The sequence below is a fragment of the Dipodomys merriami genome, unplaced genomic scaffold, assembly GCF_024711535.1.
Source record: "Dipodomys merriami isolate MVZ:Mamm:240054 unplaced genomic scaffold, mDipMer1.0.p SCAF_323, whole genome shotgun sequence".
Classification (NCBI taxonomy): domain Eukaryota; kingdom Metazoa; phylum Chordata; class Mammalia; order Rodentia; family Heteromyidae; genus Dipodomys; species Dipodomys merriami.
In genome coordinates, this window is record NW_027204749.1 from 1,110,868 (window position 1) to 1,133,074 (window position 22,207).

General features: G+C 40.7%; 1 protein-coding gene across 1 annotated transcript in view; it reads right to left on the bottom strand.

Moving 5' to 3' along the window:
- Nucleotides 1-19,665, bottom strand: part of LOC138841625 (zinc finger protein 585A-like) — a 36,744-nt gene extending 17,079 nt beyond the window's left edge. The window contains 5 exon segments of the mRNA XM_070042401.1: nucleotides 9,285-10,776; nucleotides 12,461-12,587; nucleotides 16,241-16,299; nucleotides 18,531-18,613; nucleotides 19,598-19,665. Of these exon segments, the coding sequence (XP_069898502.1) occupies nucleotides 9,285-10,776; nucleotides 12,461-12,587; nucleotides 16,241-16,299; nucleotides 18,531-18,613; nucleotides 19,598-19,665 (1,829 nt within the window).
- Between the last annotated feature and the right edge of the window lie 2,542 nt (nucleotides 19,666-22,207).

The following is a 22,207-nucleotide window of genomic DNA, read 5'->3' on the forward strand; positions in this document are numbered from 1 at the left end:
CAAAAATGCATATTGTTCAATAAGTAATGAAATCAATCGAGTAATCAATCAAGTTATGAAATCAATACCTGGCTTATGGAACTTTGACATATATTTATATGTATAAATACCCATAAGTATATATGTATATATACAAATGTGTATGTATACATATATGTGTATATGTGTATATATACATATATATATACTCACATATATATATACTCATATATATATATACATATATATATATACTCACATATATATATATACTCACATATATATATATATATATATACTCACCTGTGTATATATAGATATATATGTAGGTATCCATACGTACATACGTATGTATATCACTTTCACAATAATTTTTTAAGTATGCAAAAGCAACAGAAACATAGAATAAATTCTCCTATGGATGTAGGTAGCATTTGGAGCAGCGAGGGTAAGCAGACATGGTATAGGAGGTGAATATGGTTTTAAAAATTGTGTGTGTGTGTGTGTTTGTGTGTGGTGTGTTTATCAATGAAACTTGCTCACATTGGGTTTTTGGTTTACATTTGCTCATTTGTTGTTGTTGTTGTTGTTTCACATTCCTGGGGCTTGAGCTTAAGGTGTGAGAACAGTTCCTGAATTTCATTATGCTGAAGGCTACCACTCTACCACTTGAGCTACAACACCAGTGCTTCTAGGGCTGTTTGGTAGTTGTTGTTTATTACGTACTGAGAAATCAAAACCTGTGCTACATACATGCTAGGCAAGCACTTTATCACTAAGCCACATTGCCAGCCCCAACCACACTATTTTAAGAAAGGAGGCAGGGCTGGGAGTGTGGCTCAGTGGTAGAGAGCTTGCCTTGCTACATGAGGCACTGGGTTCCATTTCTCAGCACCACATCAGCAGAAAATTCATTGTGACTTATCACCAATTAAATGCCAGAAAACTAGAAGTAACATTCTGGCTGGAAGTGGTAGCATGGTAGCCTTTAGGGAAAAGATAAGGGAATATGCCAGGCCCTCCTGAGTTTAAACCCCACAACCAACAATTAAAAGAAAAAAGAAACAATCGTGACCAAACAAAAACCTAATACTTGTTCATTGCCTTTGTTCTTCTATTTTTCTTTGTTCTTGTAACTGTATACTTCATATTATTCCATTTTCTACTTTCTTCCTTTCACTTTGGGTGACTGAACTTGGGACTTGTACATGGAAGGTGGATACTGCATACCAGCTTATTCTTTCTCCTTTTAACATAAAAAGTCTGCTTATAGGACAAGCAAGGTAGCGAAATGGTACAGTGCTTGCATTGCATGAATGAGGAGCTGGGTTCTATTCCTCAGGTCCACATGCACAGAAAAACCTGGAAGTGGTACTGTGGCTCAAGTGGTAGAATGCTACACTTTGCAAAAGCAGCTCAGGGACAGCACCTGGCCTCTGAGCTGAAGCCTAAGGACCAGCAAAACAAAATGTCTGCTCATTTAGTCAATGCTTCCCCTGCAATTTAAAAGACAAACTTACAGGTGACTTTAGTTCACTTTCAATACTACTGTCCTCCTTTCAAGTGAGTGCAGGGGCCGCACTCAGAAGAGACTCTCTGCCTCTGCTGTCAATTGTAATCTAGCTGATGTACAACAGTAAGCAGCAACACATACATTTCTGTTCTTATTATTTTGAACACAATGGACTTTGTCAAGGTAGGTAAAAATAAGTGAAGGAAATCTTTCCTTTTCACCTATTGGTTGTGATTGAATGGATCTATCTTGCTGAGGACTTAAGTCTGACACCATTGTCATTTGAGTTCTCTCTGAACTACTTTTCAATTTGTTTTCTTCTTAGGACACACACACACACACACACACACACACACACACACACACACACACACACACACACACAAATATCCTGAAGAATTTTAACTAGTTCATCAGACAATAGTTTTACTACCAATTCTTCTTGTCAACAGCAATTGTATCATCTACACAAGACAAGACAATTACATTAGGCCACTGGCTTAACTTGACTAACAGGTCCCTGTGTCAACAAACAGCCCTCCTGAAACCTGGGCACACCATGTCCCATGCTAGATTTGCCATGTGGTGCTGGTGGTGTACTGGTGGGTAGCACAGACCCTGTTCTGGGCTCCTCACTCCTGTTCCAAAGGGCTTGCCAGGCTTGCATATTGCATGAAGACTTGGGCACTGCGCTCCTCTCCTCAGCTAGCTCCTCACCAATCTTTTCTTTCCCGTACCTTCCATTTTGAGTTCTGGCCTACACTACAAGCCCAAACAACTTCCAACACACCTGATGAAGTCTCCGCATCAAACTATTGGTAACAAACATTTAAGTTAGAATGCACATATAAAGATTTGGCTGGGTTTTGCTCAGACCCCATGGACAAGTGAAGAAAAGATGTTTAGCTGAGGATGCCCCAGGTAGTGATCTTCTCAAAGTACTGACAACTCTATAACAGGGACTTCATACAAGGATGTTTCTGATCAAGAAAACTGAAAGAAAAAAATGTAAAAAAAACTCACAATTCACTGAGGAAACTGAAAAGAGAGGTAAGGGTAAGATGTTTCTCAAAGGAGCAGGAAAAATGTACACTTAATATTATGCTAATTGTGGGAGGAAAAATGACCTAGAGGTAGACAACAATAAAGATATAAGTGCTCAAGGTAATGGAAGGAGGCCTTGGGTGGGACCTGCATTGTAGTGAAAATCCTATGATTGCCTTGTTCAGTACCCACTGTGCTCAGTATCCCGGCTTCTGTCCCTTCCAGTCACTCTGAGATGCCTCATTCCAGGTTAACCTCAGGAAGAAACAAGGATTCACCTAATATCCTGCTCTCTCATTGGGATCAAGATTGCTTAGGAACTGGAGGGTTTTGGTTAAATACTTAGATCTCTGGAGAGCAGACTCTTCAGGGTCATGACTTTGGGTCATATGAACTGCCCCTGCTGATGATATCACAATGTTCTGTAACATAGATGTGACTATGTTTGTGTACTTTATCCAGTAACATTCAATGAATGGCTATTGAAAATAATCTAATTTAGAGCTGAAATCTTTGAACAAAGGCACAACTCTTCTAAAGCCTAACTTTGGATATTGCTACAGGATGAAACTTGATAGGACTGTTGACATTCTGAAAATTTATATAACAGAATCCACTCTTAGTGATTAGGTTTAAGGTGGATATAAACCCAAGTCATGGTTCACCACTTCTCTTCTCAGGACATAGGAGCTTTTAGAATGAGCTGAAACTAAACATCCACTCATTCACCCCTGGGAGTGGCCTTGAAATAAAGTGCAATCCATAAGGGAAGAACTGCAAAAGTGCTTCTACACATCTGGACAGAACAGACTGAAAAGAGTATATCTCCTACATCTGTGTGCACACAGTAGAAGACCATTGTGTTCTCGTTCAAATATATTGGTATTCTGAGATCTTAAATAATCACAATTGACTCTCTATGATACTGTTTAAAGTATACTGAAATATTTGGCCACATTTTATATGTTGAGATCTCTCTTGGAATGTCTAATTCCATACCTTACAGATGGGGACCACACTGTGATTCATAGTATCCTGAACCTCTTCAAGGACCTATGAACTAGTCAGAAACATAAAGGAATATGCATTTCCATTCACATGACAAAAGATATAAATTATTTGTGACAATTTATCATTACCCAGGCGTATAAGACATTTCAATATCAACTTCAATTGACAGACCATGACTATATCCTATAGAGTATTTTAGGTTTCTATAGGAATGGAAACTTTCCTGCACGAAGGCCAAAGAACCCATTTTTACAAAATATCTTCCCCGGCCTTGAAGTTCTTTCTACTCAGGGCCTGGGTACTGTCCCTCAGATTTTGTAATAAAGGAACAAATGTGATGACAGTCTATCAACATGATTCACAGCACTACTTGTGGGAAATTTGGTGAAAATTGGTGATAACAGTCTCACAGCATTACCTACTTAGTTGGTCTTTCAATTGTGATTTTAAACCTCATACTCTTTAGCAACTAAGAATTCTGATATGAAGCACCAGTGCCCTGTTAGATCAGGAGATCTTAACTACTTGATCTAAAGGACTCATGGTTTCCACAGAATTGGATATAAAATTCATAACATTATATAGACATATGCAAAGGTCCTTTTGCAATCTCAGTAAGGGACTGTTTACCTATCATTCTGTAAACCACATCCAAATTCTTCCAATAAATATTTGAAAGAATGCATTGTTTGCACAGATCATATTAGTGGTCCTCACGTTGAATTCAGGGGCAAAATTAGTGAGGCTTCCTTCACCTTCTATACCAGATGCCCATTTGTATCATTGATATTTCACCTTAGGGTCTTGCTTCTTTGTCTGTGCCTTTCAACACACTAATTTTATAATTACATATCACAAGTAGCAAACAAGATAGGCACATATGACCAGATCCATGCTTTTATTGCCTAAGACACCATTTTCATGAAGCTTTTGCATGGCATGGCCTACAAATACTATCTTTCTAATTTCAGCTTCCTGAGTAGATAAGATTCAACACATGACGGAGTGTAATTGCTCATTTTTAATTGCTGGTTTTAAATTAAAAGAAGGAAAGGGTACTTTACTAATTCAGTGAGCAGTAAGTCCCTTAACTTTTGAGGTCACGCAAAAGTGTTGGACAAACGATAATAACAAAAATAATAAAATCAAAAATAAAATGTTATCATCAGGGCTACTTTGAATGAATGTGGTATGTTGGTTTGTCTTTTAATTACAGCTATATGACAGGCCTAGGTTGAAGGGACTTCAGTCCATAACCATCCTTTATCAGAAAGCATCCAGTTTGTAAAAATGGGAGAATGAACTATATCCAATGGCCGGTGTGTGTGTGTGTGTGTGTGTGTGTGTGTGTGTGTGTGTGTGTGTGTGTGTGTGTGTGTATGTGTGTGTGTGTGTGTGTGTGTGTGTGTGTGTGTTACAAGTAGGAAGACAAGGGCCTCCCTATCCCCCTATTTTAGTAGATAAGCAGAAGGGTGAACAGTGTGAGGGAAGGGGTTCAGCTAGCAACCTAGCTAAATCTAGCAATGTGAAGTCCACTGTCCTTATCTTGTAAATGGAACCCTGGCCAGGATTTAAGGATTCTCTTTGAGAAATTAAAATAAATACCGAAATTGTTGAAGGGACAGGAATCATGAGGCGAAGCACTGAATGAAACCTCTTATTCCCAGAGAGACATTTCTTCAGAGAAGCCCAAAGGGCTCATGCTTTGATTCCTAGCTTTTATGGAGGCCAAGATGAGAAAATCTCCTTTGAAGCCAGCTCTGGTTGGCTTCAACTCAGTTCCTGAGTTGAACAGCTCATATTGACACAAAACATTTCTTCATGAAAGTGTGAAAGTAGAGCTCTTCATGTAACCAAACTGCTCTAGACATATGTAGAATGACTGGCTTATATAGGATCTGGAGTCTTGGTCTTGGTTTACTAATTAAGCACTTTCTGATGTAACAGATATTTTTTCTAAATGACTTCAGGATATCTTTAATTACATAACTATACTGTGGCATCTATCTTGGCTCTAGAAATTCTAAATTTAGGTCAACCTTTGTGTTTCTGTAAAAGAAGATAGTATATTTGTTGGAAGCCATATTTGGGAAGATGGAATACTGGAGTCTTTATTACACAGCTAGCAGTCTGCAAGCAGCCTGATGTAACAAAGACTTGCAGTCCACAAATACATTTAGACAGGTTGGAAACAGGACAGAAAGGGAAAAAAAGAATAAAAACAACACTAAGAAACCAATCAGCAAAATAGGGATACAGGTGAAACCGTTGCAACAATGAGAAGTACCCTTTGTCATGTCAAAAACAGACTTAACAACTTTGGTTGGGGGGGGAAGTATTGGGTGAGGGGGCAGAAGGCTGGGAAGGGATGTGAAGGGGAAACAAAGGAGGAGGCTACAATAGTTGATAAGAAATGTACTCATTATCTTGCCCATGTAATTGTAACCCCTCTATACAGTATTTTTACAATAAAAATATATTTAAAGGCAAAAACACAATATAGTGAAAATGTAAAAAAAAAAAAAAAAAAAAGAAAAGTAAAAGAAAAAAGAAACCAATCAGCACAAGAGAGTGCTGAATTGACACACTATGATTACCGGAGACAAGCCAAGAGACAGGACACAGGACATGATCACAGAGACATGTACCATGGCATCTAGTGCCACTGCTGGTCTAGCCTAAATAGGGCCTAAGCAGGAGGCAGATCCACAGGAAATTCCAGTCCCAGGCACTGGACTAACAGATTAACATATCAGCCAAATGCCCATGCCTGCTTCCAGGGAACCAGCCACAACCATCCGTTGGGTGGCAAGTAATGGATGGGGAAATTTCCTTCCCCCTGCATGAAGACAAGATGCCAGACCCCACCATCCACCATGTGGCCAATAGGGCACCAGCCACACCTTACCTCATTACTTAATATTACTGAATTATTAAATCAATTTATAAAATGTTACATCCTCTTTACCATTTTGCAAACAGTTCAAGAATTTGCTTTTTATTAAAGCCATTTTTCTTGAGCTCCACTTCTGAAAGAATAATTCTCACAGTCACCAAAAATTAAACATTCTTCTTTTGAATAGTTTATTTCTTCCTTCTTCCTTCTTCCTTCCCTTCCCCTTTCCCTTTCTAACTTCCCTCCTTCCTTCTTTCCTTCCTCTAAGGCCTACAAGTGATGCTGTAGCTCAAGTGGAAGATAGTTTTTTTTTTGTTTATTTCAATTTTTGTGACAGATTAATCAATATCTTTGTGTGCTTGATTACTTCCCCTAATGTCATATCTACATTGGCCCTGTATGAGATAACACAGATGTGACGCATCGTTCTCACTGGTGTTTTATTATAGCTCACTCAGCAGAACAACTAAATGGGCTAAGAGTGAATCAATCACAAATTGTTCATCACCAGTGATTAATTAAAGAAAACAGCAAGCACTGAAGATATTTTGAGGTTCTTCTCCAAGGCAAAATCCTGAGACTCTTGTCTTTATTAATCCACCATATTTTTTAGAATATATATTTTATTGTAAAGATACTGTACAAATTGGTTATACAATTATATGAATTAGGTCATGAATACATTTCCTATCGAGCATTGTTACCCCTCCGATAGAGACTTTACTACTATGTATGTACTGCAATAAGGACTAATACTTCCATTCAAAAACTGAACTGGAATAAGTAAGTCATTTGTACTGTAATGTATGGATCACACATACAGAGGGGGACTTAAGGGAGAAATAGAAAAAAAGTTGTTCTCATGTTCTTGCCTCCTATCATACCAGTCTTCACTCAACTATTGTTCCCCTAACCATGTGGGAGATGATCTGAATACAGTCCCAAAGGGACAGACCTGATGATATTTCTAAGAAGAGTTTATCAAATTACCGTGACACACCATTCCTTAGTATAAAAGATGCAAGTTAATAATTTCAATCTCTGATTTACTTATTATAACTGGTTGTTTCCACATGCTTTGGATAATATTGAATGACACCATACCCACTCAACAATATGAGAGGATGAGAAATGTTGGCTCAAAGAAAGCTGAAGAGTGAAGAATGGTTTCCCATCACACCTAGCTTACCTCTGCCATGAAGGATTTCTCTGTATAATTTACAGAGGTTTTCTGAAAAAGATTTTCCTACATTGGGCTTCTTTCCTGGGTGAATGTTCTAATACTTGCTGAAGGTTGGCTTCTGGTTGAAAGACATCCTCTCATGTTTATAGTTACAGAGATTCTGTCATGTGTCCAGGTCTCTGACACCTGTACAGATGGGACTTCGGGAAAATGTTTTCTATACTCATAATTTCTTTCCTGTCTCTGCTCTCACATATGCTGAAGACTCAGTTCTGATTGAAAGTCATTTCACATATGTTCTATGCACTACTTTATTTTCTCCTATGTGAGTCAGTTCTCTGATGAACATGAGGTATTCCTTTCTGATCAAAGGATTTCCACATTTGTAATATTTTTCATTTTATTTTTTTTGTGAACACACTGTACAGTGGGGTTACAATTACATGGGCAAGATAATGAGTGCATTTTTTATCAAGCATTGCAGCCTACTCCTTCGTTCACCCTTCAAATCCCTTCCCAACCTTACCCCACCCCACCACCCTATCCTCCTCCCCCCCAACCAAAGTTGTAAAGTTCATTTAAGACATGACAACTTGTACTTCTCATTGTTGAAACGGGTCCACCGGTATGCTTGATTGACTTGTTTTTCCCCTTCTCCTCCACAAATTATACCTACATCAAATATAGTGAAAGCAGGGATTGTACTGTGGGTGAGGGACATACAAAGCAACAAAGAAATAATCTTATAAATGCATTAGAAAGAAATGCATGAAAGAAAAAAAACATTTAAATACATATCTAAGCGTTCATTTTCCTAACATCACATTATCTGACTTTTTCTGCTTGACTCATACACATACTAGATATTGCAAATAATAGGTCCCATGGTTTCCCTTATTCACATTTGTAATATTTTTAAGATTACTCTGCTGTGTGTGTCCTACGAACTTGGATCCATGAATACTTGGTAAAGGACTTTCCACAATTGTTACATTTGGATATTCTCGCCTGTGTCTGTTCTCTGATGCAAACTGAGTTAGGACTTTTTCTTGAAAACATTTCCATTTATTTTTCCTACATAGGATTTCTCTCCTCTTTGTGTGTGAGGGTATGTGTGTGTCTGTGTGTCTCTGTGTTTTGTGTGTTTTATGATGAACCCTGAGCAGTGTTTTCTAGTTGGAGGACTCCACATCTGCTATATCATCAGGTCTCTATCCTGTATTGGTTCTGTATTGCAATTTCAATTTTCTTACAGGTCAAAGATTTTCCCATTTGGTACAATCGTAAGTTATTTCATTTGTGTGAATCAACTTATGTGTGTTAAGCTGTGACCTCCAGGTCTTTCCACACTGGTTGCATTCATAAGGTTTCTCTTCTTGTGTTCTGTGATGGATGTTAAGTTGTGCCTTCCACGTGAAAGAATTTCCATGCCTGGTACATATATAACATTTCTCTCTGTTGGGTTTTTTTCTGATGGACAGAAAGGTGTATGTTCTGGGTGAAGGACTTTCCACATAGGTTACAATCATAAAATTTCTCTCCTGTGTGTGCTCTCTGGTTGACAGTAACGTATAGATCTTGGCTGGAATACCTTCCACACATATGATATTCATAAGGTTTCTTTCCTGTGTGTTTTCTGATGGACAGTAAGGTATGACTTCTTGGTGAAAGACTTTCCACACATGTTACAATCATAAGGTTTCTCTCCAGTGTGTGTTCTCTGGTGGACAGTAAAGTTTAGCTTCTGGGTGAAAGACTTTCCACACACATTACATTCATAAGGTTTCTTTCCTGCGTGTCTTCTCTGGTGGACAGTAAGTTGTGACTTCTGGGTGAAAGACTTTCCACACACATTACATTCATAAGGTTTCTCTCCTGTGTGTGTTCTCTGGTGGACAGTAAGGTTTGAATTCTTGGTGAAAGACTTTCCACACATGTTACATTCATAAGGTTTCTTTCCTGTGTGTGTTCTCTGGTGGACAGTAAAGTGTAGCTTCTGGGTGAAAGACTTTCCACACATGTTACATTCATAAGATTTGTTTCCTGTGTGTGTTCTCTGGTGAACAGTAAGGTATGACTTCTGTGTGAAAGACTTTCCAAACGTATTACATTCATAAGGTTTCTCTCCAGTGTGTGTTCTCTGGTGGTCAGTAAGATATGCCTTGCAGGTAAAAGACTTTCCACACAGGTTACATTCATAAGGTTTCTCTCCTGTGTGTGTTCTCTGTTGGACAGTAAGGTTTGACTTCGAGGTAAAAGATATTTCACACATGTTACACTCATAAGGTTTATCTCCTATGTGTGTTCTCTGGTGGCCAGTAAGGGCTGCCTTCCAAGAGTAAGACTTTGCACACATGTTACATTCATAAGGTTTCTCTCTTGTGTGTGTTCTCGGGTGGACAGTAAGGTGTGTCTTCCAGTTGAAAGACTTTCCACACATGTTACATTCATAAGGTCTCTCTCCTGTGTGTGTTCTCTGGTGCCCAGTAAGGTATAGCTTCTGGGTGAAAGACTTTCCACACACGTTACATTCATAAGGTTTCTCTCCTGTGTGTGTTCTCTGGTGGATAGTAAGGTTTGACTTCGTGGTGAAAGACATTTCACACATGTTACATTCAAAAGGTTTCTCTTTTCTGTGTCTTCTCTGGTGGACAGTGAGGTGTGAATTCTGAGTGAAAGACTTTCCACACACCTTACATTCATATGGTTTATCTCCTGTGTGGATTCTCTGGTGGACAGTAAGATATGGCTTACAGGTGAAAATCTTTTCACACATGTTACATTCATAAGGATTCTCTCCTGTTTGTGTTCTCTGAGGGAGAATAAGTTGTGTCTTCTTGGTGAAAGACCTTTCACATTGTTTATATTCTTCAACTACAGAAGACACATGAGGTCTATATACAGCACACATCTTACCAGGTTCACTGAAAACACTCCTGTTCTGACACCCAGTGAGCTTTTCTGTCCTCATCCCTAAGGAATTCCCATTATTCTTAATCAGTTCTGACTTCTGTTTTGAGCTCAAATTAAAACTTCTTATAAATCTCACTTTTTCCTCCCCTGGGTTACTAGTCATGACTGCTACTTCAGATAGATATTCATTGTGATTTTCCTGACAGGTGCTAATCATATCCTCCATTTCTGGGACATCTAAAATGAATAAGAGAAAAATAGACAAAAACATAAATGAGATCCATAAATTCCTTAAGGTAAAGATATTTCCTCACTTTCTGTTACTAGATTTTCATATATCAAAGCTTTGTTTTATGCAGAATATATACTTTTCTACACAATGTAGTAATTAAGAAAGTAGTACTGATATTTTACAATAGAAAACAATGTTTTCTGTTTTTCAGATTTTTCTATTTTTCTCCAGGAAATATTTACTTAAATTATTTATCTACATCCTCTTAATGCTTCAATTCTGAATCTCCCTCTATGCCCATTACCACTGATAAGAAATTGTCATGATCACAGGATAGCAGCCCTAGCATACTCCTCTTTTCCTCCTACCTGCATCATACTAGTTTAAAGGAAAATGAGATCACCTTTTCTACATTTCTCATTGTGTTTTTCTCTTTCAGAATTATTTCTCTACAGACAAAGAGAATTGCTAACATTAACTACACTGATACACCAAATTCAGTTTGTCTCCACGTGAATTCTGGATTGACAATTCCTTGAGACAAAAGATCACCTACTTCTCTGCCACACATGACTCAGCAGCACTAGTAATACTATTGCTCTGTACAGCTCAAGTTAAACAGACCAACTGGGCTCTGGACCCACCATTACCATTCAAGATGCTTTAACTCCCTGTGAAATTCTCTTCTGAGCCCTCTCTTATCCATGGTTCTGCACCTTGCTCCAGCTTCACAATCAATTTAGGCTTAGGAACACAGAGCCCTGTGATTAAGAAATAGTGGAGAACTATTGCTCTTGCTGGGTCATCATTAATGTAAGGACGCAGACATCCTGTCCACAAGGTTGCTCCTAAATCTAGTTCCTCAATTGTTTTTAGGAGGTTGGGGTCCAGTTCTGGGGCCTGAACTCTGGGCCTGGGCATTGTCCAGCAGATCTTTAGCTCAAGGCAAGCACTGTATCACATGAGCCACATCGCCAATATTTTTCTGCTTATGTGGTACTGAGGAATCAAACACAGGGCCTCATGCATGGAAGGCAATTCCTCTACCACTGAACCATCTTCCCAGCCCATGGTTTCTCAATTCTTAACAGCTCAATTGTGGAGTTTCCCCAGCTTTGTGTTTATTGTGCCAATTGTGTGGCTTGAACTCAGCTCTATTGCTCAAAGCTAGCATTCTACTAGTTTGAATCTTAGCTACATTTCTAGTATTTGAATGGTTAATTGAAGATAAGAGTCTCATGGTCATTTTTCTACAGTTGCTGGCTTCAAACCAAAATCTTCAGATTTCAGCCTCCAGAGTATCTAGAATTCAAAGCTTGAAGCACTAAACTCTATATCAGGTTTGGCGTACAAATACACACTTTCAACTACTGATTTCCAGATCATAATCAGTAGTAATGTATATCCTATCTAGACTGTAGATCCACCTATAATAATCATTCCAAGTCTGGGAAGTCAGTCTTGTATTAGTGGAACATAGTTGACTTTTGTCCAACTACTGATTTGCTTTCTTAAAGAGTGAGAATAAAATTAGCTCTTGAGTTACATATAATCAGGTTGAAGTTTCCCTTAGAAAGAAATGACACTTCCCATGGACTGGAATCTTATCCCTAAATAACATAAAGAGTCTAATGTCTAGTAAAATAAAAAGCACTTGATCTTCTAAGTAAAAAAAAAACCTTTGCTCACCCAAGGACATGAGGTTGCTATAGGTCTCCAGCATCACATCTCTATGAAGGGTCCTCCGACCAGGATCCAGATCCTGCCACTCCTTCCAGGTGAAGTCCACAGCCACATCATCAAATGATATCAAATTCTGTAATGGCATATATCCATCAAGAAATCAGACCTGGGTTATGAGAACTCCAATCTGGAATTTCATTATGCTGCAGGTATGCTTTTTTTTTTCTTTTTTTTTTTTTTGGGGGGGGGGTCCGGTCATGGGGCCTGAACTCTGGGCCTGGGCACTGTCCCTTAGGTCCTCAGCGCAAGGCTAGCACTCTACCACTTGAGCCACAGCACCACTTCAGCCTTTATTCTTTTTGCTTATGTGGTGCTGAGGAATCGAACCCAGGGCCTCATGCATGCAAGGCTAGCGATCTACTACTGAACCACCTTCCCAACCCCTGCAGGTATGCTTTTGTCTTACATAAAATGTTCACAGTTTGCTGTGTTATCTATTCACTTAGAGAATTAATTAGCAAATTAGAAATATTTGACAATATATAAACCTGGTCATTAAAATACACAGATTTGTAGGGCACTGGTGGCTTATGTGTTCAATCCAACCTACTCAGGAGACTGAGGTCTGAGGATCATGGTTCAAGGCCAGTCCAGGCAGGAAAGTCCAGGAGACACTTATCTCCAATAAACTACCAGAAAACTGAAAGTTGCACTGTGACTCAAGTGGTAGAGCACTTACCTTGACCTGAAGAGCTGATTGACAACAGCCAGGCCCAGAATTGAAGCCCAAGACCAATAAAAATTACAGTTTCCCTAGTGCATGCAAACACATTTCTGCTGCTAGCAATAGAGACAAGGTAAAAATTCTACACATGGCTGGTAAGGTGGCTCAGTGGTAGAGCACTTGCCTTGCATGCATGAGGCCCTGGGTTCTACTCCTCAGCACCACATAAGCAAAAAGAAAAGAGCCAGAAGTAGTGCTATGGCACAGGTGGTAGATCAATAGCCTTGAGCTGAAGAGCTGAGGGACAGCGCCCAGGCCTCGAGTTCAGCCCCAGGACCAGACCCCTCCCCCCCAAAAAAAATTATAAGGAGACAATAATGTGGCATGACAACAATAAGTCTAATGAGGTATGTTAAAAATTATATTATCATTTTTTGATAAAATTTTAGTACATATCAGGGTAACAATGAATTACACAAATATTTTTCCTGCATTTACATATACTGCATCATCATAAATCCTATTTATATCTACTGTTAACAAGTACTACAATAAGGAAGCAGAACACATTCAGGATATCACATGGAATACAGAACATAGAACATTACCAGATCTATGCAAAGCAGTGTCCTCATGAATGTTAAAAAACAGTAGCAGTACTGCAGAAAGAAGCTAATGATTTATTGGACCCTTATAAGATTTGAGGTAGTTCCCACATAAAAATAACCTAGGTTGGGCTCAGAAGTTGGCTCAGTGGTAGAGCGCTTGCCTTGCATGCATGAGGCCCTGGGTTCGATTCCTCAGTACCACATAAGCAAAGAGAAAAAGCCGGAAGTGGCGCTGTGGCTCAAGTGGTAGAGTACTAGCCTTGAGCTGAAGAGCTGAGGGACAGCGCCCAGGCCCAGAGTTCAGACCCCACAACTGGACCAACCCACCCCCCCAAAAAAAGAAAAAACAACATCCTCCATCAACCATGTTTGGTTTAAATACTAAATATTGAAATGTGGTCATAGATACCCTGATATTTCCTTCCTACATAAAAAAGAACTGCTACCATGAAGTTTTGTAAAGTTTCCCCACATTCTACAATACAAAATATATTTGGGAGGGGAATAAAATGTTCCTTGAGAAGATTTTCATTTTAATAGGCCTTCATGGAAGGTGGAGGCAAATTTATACAGGCTCAAGGAACACTCAAGATGACAAAAATTATAAATATGACCAAATGATCAAATGTGGCACATATTCCTGAGTCATTTCAACAGTAGATCGCTAAGGATATATTTCCACTTTTGTTAGTTAATAATGAAATTCCTCAGACATCAAAATAAATTCCTGAGCAAACATCTGTGAGATTTTGCAACAAGTGATATTTCTAGTAGAGAAGACCTCAGCACTGTATTGTTTTTTAAATCAAAAGTAGTTCAAAACTTATACTGGCAGTGAATGAAAATATTCAAAAGTAGTGGGAAGGAAAAACAAAACTGAATACCACATCAAATGAAGTTACCAAAGATAACAGAAGCAGGAGAAATCAGATTTTCTTATAGTGTATCAATTGAGGGAATGAAGTACTTTTCTGTATGGAACTCTGAAGTTGAGCTGCAGGGGGTAAAGGATTGAGAGGTTGGAATTCCAGCCCGACAGCATTGAGAGCACTGAGAGCTGGCTGCAGAAGGCTTAAAAGAATTCTGCAGAGGGTTAAGAAACTGGAGTGCAGGCCTTTTCCTTAGTTTTAGACAGACAGCAGCTGAAACTGAGGTGCTGTTTACCTTGACGGCTAGGAAAGGTGAACTTCATGTCTGCAATTTCTCTTGGCGCCAGTCGTCTGTCTCAGGAGAATAAGGAAATATGTTTCCCTCACAACCTGTTGTGGCTCTGATTGTAATATTAATATAGATCCTTCAAAACCCTAATTTCCCCTAAGTCTATCTGTTTATGTTTTTGTGTTTCTCTAATTGTCTTTGGTTCTGGAATCCTGTAGAACTCTCTAGGAAACAATTTTCCTATATAATGAGTAAGAAAAATGTTAATCATAAGAGCCACGTCAGCAAAGTAAACCTGATCACTAAGAAAAACTAGCTCCCAGATAGATCATTTGAAGAAAAGAAACAACTGAGACACATATGGAGGAAAGATGGAATAAAAAAAGTTAAAAAAAAAGATTCAAAGATAGATACAAAGAGTGAGGAAGAGAAAAATAACCAACACTAGTGAGTAGAAAATCAAGAATTGAGAGAGAATATAGAGGAAAGGAATCTTGTGAGGATACTTTAGAAAACAATCAGGGTTTTGTAGAAAGACCATAAAGTTTAGCAACAAATATAGTTTCAAGTAAGACCAAGAACATGAAGTGGCCCAAGAAGTAGATATGGAGATTAATTTAAGTACATGTAGGTTAATCATTCCTTAGGAACACATGAAGTTGTGTGTGACCAGACTTTTTCAGCAATTCCAGGAAAATGTCATTGAGATAGTTTAATGTTACTCATGAGGATGTGATCTGGTTGCAATCTATCCTTCACCTTTCATGAGATATAACCTCCTTGGTGTCATTACATCACATAACAAGTGTGAATCAATTTTATGACAACATAAAACATAGACATTCTGAAGCAAATCTGCATTCAACTTAGAAAGAATATAACCATTTAATCTGCTAAATCTACAAGCAATCTTTATCTGCTAAATCTACAAGCCATCTTTATCTGATTTAAGAATATGTTCCTGAGGCTGAATCTGTGTGGCTCCTATTGTTTTTAATTCTTTTTTTTTTTGGGGGGGGGGGGTCTAGTCGTGGCGCCTGAACTCTGGTCCTTTTGCTTTTCCTCAGCTCCTCAGCTCAAGGCCTGCGCTCCACCACTTTAGCCACAACTTCCCGCTTTTTTCTTTTTGCTTATGTGGTGCTGAGGAATCGAACCCAGGTTCTCAAGCATGCAAGGCAAGCGCTCTACCACTGAGCTACCTTCCCAGCCCCTTGTTTTTAATTCTTGAACATCTTTAGGTTCATATAATGGAATGGAAAACAAATGAGAAATAAAAATAAAAAATAAAAAACTCACCAGAGATCCTTTCATTCTTTCTTGCTGCTGACAATGAACAGAAGATTCTGGAAGCATGGCTGAGATATAAGGCAAATGACACATTCAGAAAAGAATCTTTGAGTATTTTGCTCCAGAATTTCCTCTTGCAAACATGATACATGGTTTGGAAAAGCATAAAGCTTTCTTAAAGAGAAGAATCTTTAATGTCTCAAGAAGAGCATTAATGTCTCCTATAAACACAAATCCAGCCCATTTCCTGGTACAAAGATATCATTAAAGCAACTAATTTCTATGTTTATGTACACACTAAATTTGTAAAAATGAAAGCTTCTGGGGCTGGGAAGGTGGCTCAGTGGTAGAGCACTTGCCTTGCATGCATGAGGCCCTGGGCTCGATTCCTCAGCACCACATAAGCAAAAAGAAAAGAAGCCGGAAGTGGCGCTGTGACTCAAGTGGTAGAGTGCTAGCCTTGAGCAGAAGAGCTGAGGGACAGCGCCCAGGCCCAGAGTTCAGGCCCCACGAATGGACCCAAAAAAAGAAAAAAGAAAAAGAAAGTTTCCCCAAAAAAAATGAATAATTGAAAGCAAAAACATATCACATTTCCACTAAAAGTAATTATTACTGAATGTACTTCAGGATGTGTGAACTGCTTTCTTTTAATGCAAAGGTATCCTAGGAATCCATTGGAATGTATGTGCTACCTCATTGATGTACATATTTAAACTCCATGGAATGCATGTCTGATGTAACTCAGTAGTTAGTTTTTATCAAATGTTATAGAGGAAAATATATACAGAACATATTTCTGAAGTGATATTATTTCAGTAATGATTGTCAAATGGCAAATTTCACTGTATCCATTGCACACCTATGCAATGACTTGTAATTTGACATTTAGCATGCTTTGGCCACAGGAACATGAGTAAAGATGATGTAAACCCTGGTTTGAGAAGTTCCTACTGGTCACTTTCCTAAACAGTCATGGGAAGAACCTTGGCCATCCTACTGGAGATACAGGGCTAAAAAAAAATGTACAGCATAAAATACACAATATAGGAGTGACACAACTGATGATAGGCAACATCTACAAAGCATACAACCTTGAGAAGACATATTACCCCAAGGTTTCTTCTGTGATTTTTCTTATAAGACCAAAGGTCCCTGACCAACCTGAACTACCAGGCACAACCAACTGATTAGAGCTAGCATTAGCAAATCCACAGATGGCACATTTAAGAGAAGTTTCAATGATTACATACTAGAAGTCTTAGTGGAAATAGGCTGCATAAATTAGCGAGAAGAGTAGGGATTTGTACATAAATTAATACTTTCAGTCAAAATAATTGCCCAACCATCCCAAACCACTGCCTCAGGTACCCTGTGATAACTACGCTCTGGTTTATTCCTCAATCCATCACATCACAACTCCAAGAAATTAGTTTAAATGTTTCAACAGCAAAAAGTAATTGAGAGTGGTGTAGGAAAGAATACCAGGTGAATCTGGTACTCAGGGAAGTGGCAACAATTTTTGCATAAGGCAAGGGAAGCTAGCAACATCTTCCCCTTCCTGTGCTTTTCTGCTTCTGCTCTATATGGCTACCCAGAATTGACAAGGTCTGTCATTTAGGATGGAGATTCCTATTCATAGGGTTTTCTGCTTCAAACATTGCTAGGCTTCATTCCTAAACATACAGGCCCAGTACTCACTACTCCAATATCCCATGTACAACTGTCTCTAGAAACAGGATAGTGTACAAACGCTTGGGAACTCAAGCCAGGAAAATAAAAAATCAAGCCAAATAGATTAAAACACTCTAAGATAAACAATACAGAAGCCCCAAATACAACTGCAGTGTAAGAGGACTCAGGCAGGCACACACCTCACAATTTCACTAGAATTCTCCTGAACTACTCCTCCACCTGGGCAAAGCAAATAAAGTCACATGAGTTAATAGAAGAATCCCTTGGTCTTGGAGTACAAATGCACAGCTCTTGGGCTCTCCTAGTCTGGACAATCACCCAGCTTGCTCTCAGACATTTGGGAACCAGGTTCTTGCATCTGAAGGCCCAGAGGCTAATGGCAGCACAAACTCCTGAACCTCAAGCAAATTATCAACCCCAGACTGGAGAAAAGCGTGGAGAGGGAAGTATACTCTTTGGCTCAAGTATAAAGCTCTCCCTCTGAGCTGAGGAGCTCAGTAATGCTGCTTGCAGGCCCAGAGTTCACGCCCCACCAAACAAACAGAAACAGAAAAAGAAACAGAAACCCATGGAGGGGAGACTACGGCAGCAATCGCACAGTTCCTACCTGACATCAGTTCCAAAGCCTGAGATTCTTTCAAGTTACAGCTCCCAAGCTCCACTGCACAGAGCTGGGCCTCGGCCTCCTGGCTAACACCTATGGAAGGACAAACTGTACTTCAGGGCACTTCCAGCAGCAAGACAAATAAAAGAATCCGGAAGAGGCAAACTTAACACGCCTATGGTGGGCGGGGAGACGCTTGTGCAAAAGCATCTCCTGTCCCACCTCCCCCCTCCAAAAGACAAAAACAAACCAGGACTTTCAAAGAAAATATCCTCCATGGAGACTACAATTCCCACAATGCTCGGTGCCACCCTGCTATATACCTGGGAACAAGTGGCTTGTGTGCATTGGGACTTTTCTCTGCCTTCTGTGGGAGTTAAGCTCAGTTTCTTCTTGAAAACCACTGTTTCCTCTTGAAATACATAAGACTGTAAGGTCCATTCCTGGACTACGAACAGACCTCGCCCAGTACCTGCGTTACCCAGGCAACTGGGATACCTGGAAGAGGTCACGTCCTCATCTGCTAAGGTCACATCCTAACCTGATGTGGCCACACCTTTCTCCCACCTGATCCCACTTCCCTTTACCTGGACACACCCTTCCCCGCCCCTACCCTATATAAGGCCTAAACCGCCGCCAGACCGCCCCTTTTTTTCCTTTGCCAGCTGCGTGGAGTGCCAACCTTGCCTGGTCCCAGCAGGTCTACTGAATAAACCTACCCCTTACCTAAATACCACGTGCGTGGTGCAGTTCTTACTCGGCTACCTCTTTTTAAAAACCTAACATAAATGGTGCCGTGACTCGGATAAAGGGCTTAAAGTCAGGACAGCCGAGATTCCTCTCTGTTTTTTTTTCTTTTTTTCATTTTTGTTTTTCCCTTTTTGCTCTGAGGAATACCCACAGTTCTGACGGCCTTTTATGAACCTGTCTATCTGCTGCGGACACAGTGCATCAATTCTATTGCTGGCCTCTGCATCTTCCTCGACACTTCTACATTTTGGTGAGTGACCTGCTCCCTAAGGGGCCTCTGTCGTTCAGTCTCTTTACAGATACCACGCCGGAGAACCTACTAGGCCTTTACTTGACTCCGGTTGTTCTCTCTAGAGGGCTCGGTGGTAAGTTGGGACACCGCTTCCATTCAGTAAGCCCTCCTTCACTCACTAAATTTTTCCCCCTACGTTTTTCTCTTTTGCATTTCTAATGGGTTGTTGTAAGTCACGCCCAAAGGAGGAAACTCCATTAAAATGCCTCCTGCGTTCCCTGGATGTCTTGTCTATTGACTGCATCGACAAGAAACGCCTGATTTATTATTGCACTCAAGTTTGGCCACAGTACCAACTGGATAATCGTTCTCGATGGCCCAGAGATGGGACTTTGGACTATGTCATTCTCAGAGATTTAGACGATTTTTGCCGTCGTAATGGTAAATGGTCTGAGGTCATTCATATTCAGCCATTCTTTGCTCTCCGGGACAACCCAGCCCTATGCCAATCATGCCCGGCCTTTCCACTCCTCCTGGCACGTGGAGAACCCAACTCTAGCGCAGGGCTCCCTCCGGAGCCTGATGTGCCTGACCCTCTTTTTGACTCTGCCCCTCTTCCTGCTGAGCATCTGGTGCCTTCCCCACCTTCTTCACTCTCCTCTCCTTCACCCTCTATCTCTTCCCCCCCTGCAGCTCACACCCGGTCTCACACTGGTGGCACACAACCTCCACCAGACCCCCTGTGCCCTTTGCGAGAGGTGGCAGGGGCTGAACGTGTAATTAGGGTGCATGCGTCATTCTCAATGTTTGATATTGCTCAGATTGAGAAGCGGCTGGGATCTTATGCCCAAGATTCTAATAATTATGTCAAGCAGTTTAAGAACCTGGCTCAGACCTATGACCTTACTTGGCAGGACATATATCTAATGCTATCCTCTACCCTTACTGCTGAGGAAAAAGAAAGGGTGTGGACTGCAGCCCAGGCACATGCCGATGAAGCTCACCGCCTAGATATTAACTTTCCAGTGGGAGCAACAGCTGTGCCTAGGGAAGAGCCCAATTGGAATTATCAACATAATGCTCCTGGGCGGGAAAGCAGAAATAGGATGATAACTTGCTTAGTGGCTGGCCTTCAAAAGGCAGCCTATCTCCCTGTTAATTACGACAAATTAAACCACATTACTCAAAGGCCCAATGAAAACCCGGCGGAATTTCTTGAACGCCTTACAGTAGCGCTCCAGCGCTATACAAGGCTGGACCCAGAGTCACCAGAGGCTAAGGTGGTTCTCAATACTCATTTTATTGCCCAATCAGCCCCCGATATTAGAAAAAAAGTTAAAAAAGGCTGAGAACGGTCCTCAGACCCCTCAACGAGATCTGGTGAGTATGGCATTTAAAGTTTTCAATAATCGAGAGGAACAGGAGATTGCCGATAAGACAGCCCGTGAGAGGGAAAACTATCAAATCCTGGCTGCTGCCATCCGGCCTCCTCTGAGGAGACGCACCCAACAAACACCACCTGGAGCATGCTTCAAGTGTGGGCAAGAGGGCCACTGGGCGAAATTCTGTCCCTCACCACGACCTCCACCTGGACCCTGCCCAAGGTGTGGACAACAAGGACATTGGGGAGTCGATTGCCCCTCCTCACCTCCACAAGGTAGGCCAGCCCCTCCCCCACCCCGCCCACCCAGGCAGGCGGAGCCAGACCGGTCGGAGATTTTCTGCTTGGCTACAGAATGAAGGTGCCCAGGGCCACCTGCTCCCAACAACCAAACCATCACAATGACGGAGCCCAGGGTGTGTTTCTATGTAGCCGGTAAGTTAATATCTTTTCTCTTGGATACGGGAGCGACTTACTCGGTGCTATGTCAATATACAGGCAAGACTTTTCCCTCCCAGATCTCGGTGGTGGGTGTAGATGGCCTACCTACCTGTCCCCCAACTACGGGACCAGTATCATGTAAAATAGAAGACTTTCCTTTTTCACACTCCTTCCTAATCCTACCTCACTGTCCTACCCCACTCCTAGGAAGGGACTTGCTCTCTAAATTTCAAGTCTCCCTTTCATTCCATATCCCCAAACAGCCCACACCTGTTCTACTTTTATCTTTAGATGAACCTCCACCTGTAACTTCCCAACTAAATCCTTTCCCTTTACCTCCAGATCTTGTCAACCCTCTTATCTGGGATACTTCCACTCCTACTATGGCTAGACACCATACTCCTGTCCTCATTAAACTTAAAGACCCTACCCATTTCCCTGGTACTTCCCAATACCCCATTTCCCTTAGGCACAGGCAAGGTTTAAAACCCATCATCCTTCGCCTTCTTAAACGAGGACTTCTCAGACCCACTAACTCCCCCTTTAACACCCCTATCCTGCCAGTAGTTAAACCTGATGGGACCTATCGCCTAGTCCAGGACCTGCGCACTATTAATGCTGCAGTCCTTCCCATTCATCCTGTTGTGCCTAACCCATATACTCTCCTTTCACAGATACCTCCTGGTACCACCCACTTCTCGGTGCTGGACCTCAAGGATGCATTCTTCACAATCCCCCTGCATCCCGACTGCCAAGATTTCTTTGCTTTTACTTGGGTGGACCCAGACACTTCAAGGGCACAACAGCTGACCTGGACGGTCCTCCCTCAAGGGTTTCGAGACAGTCCCCATTTCTTTGGACAGGCTTTATCAAAGG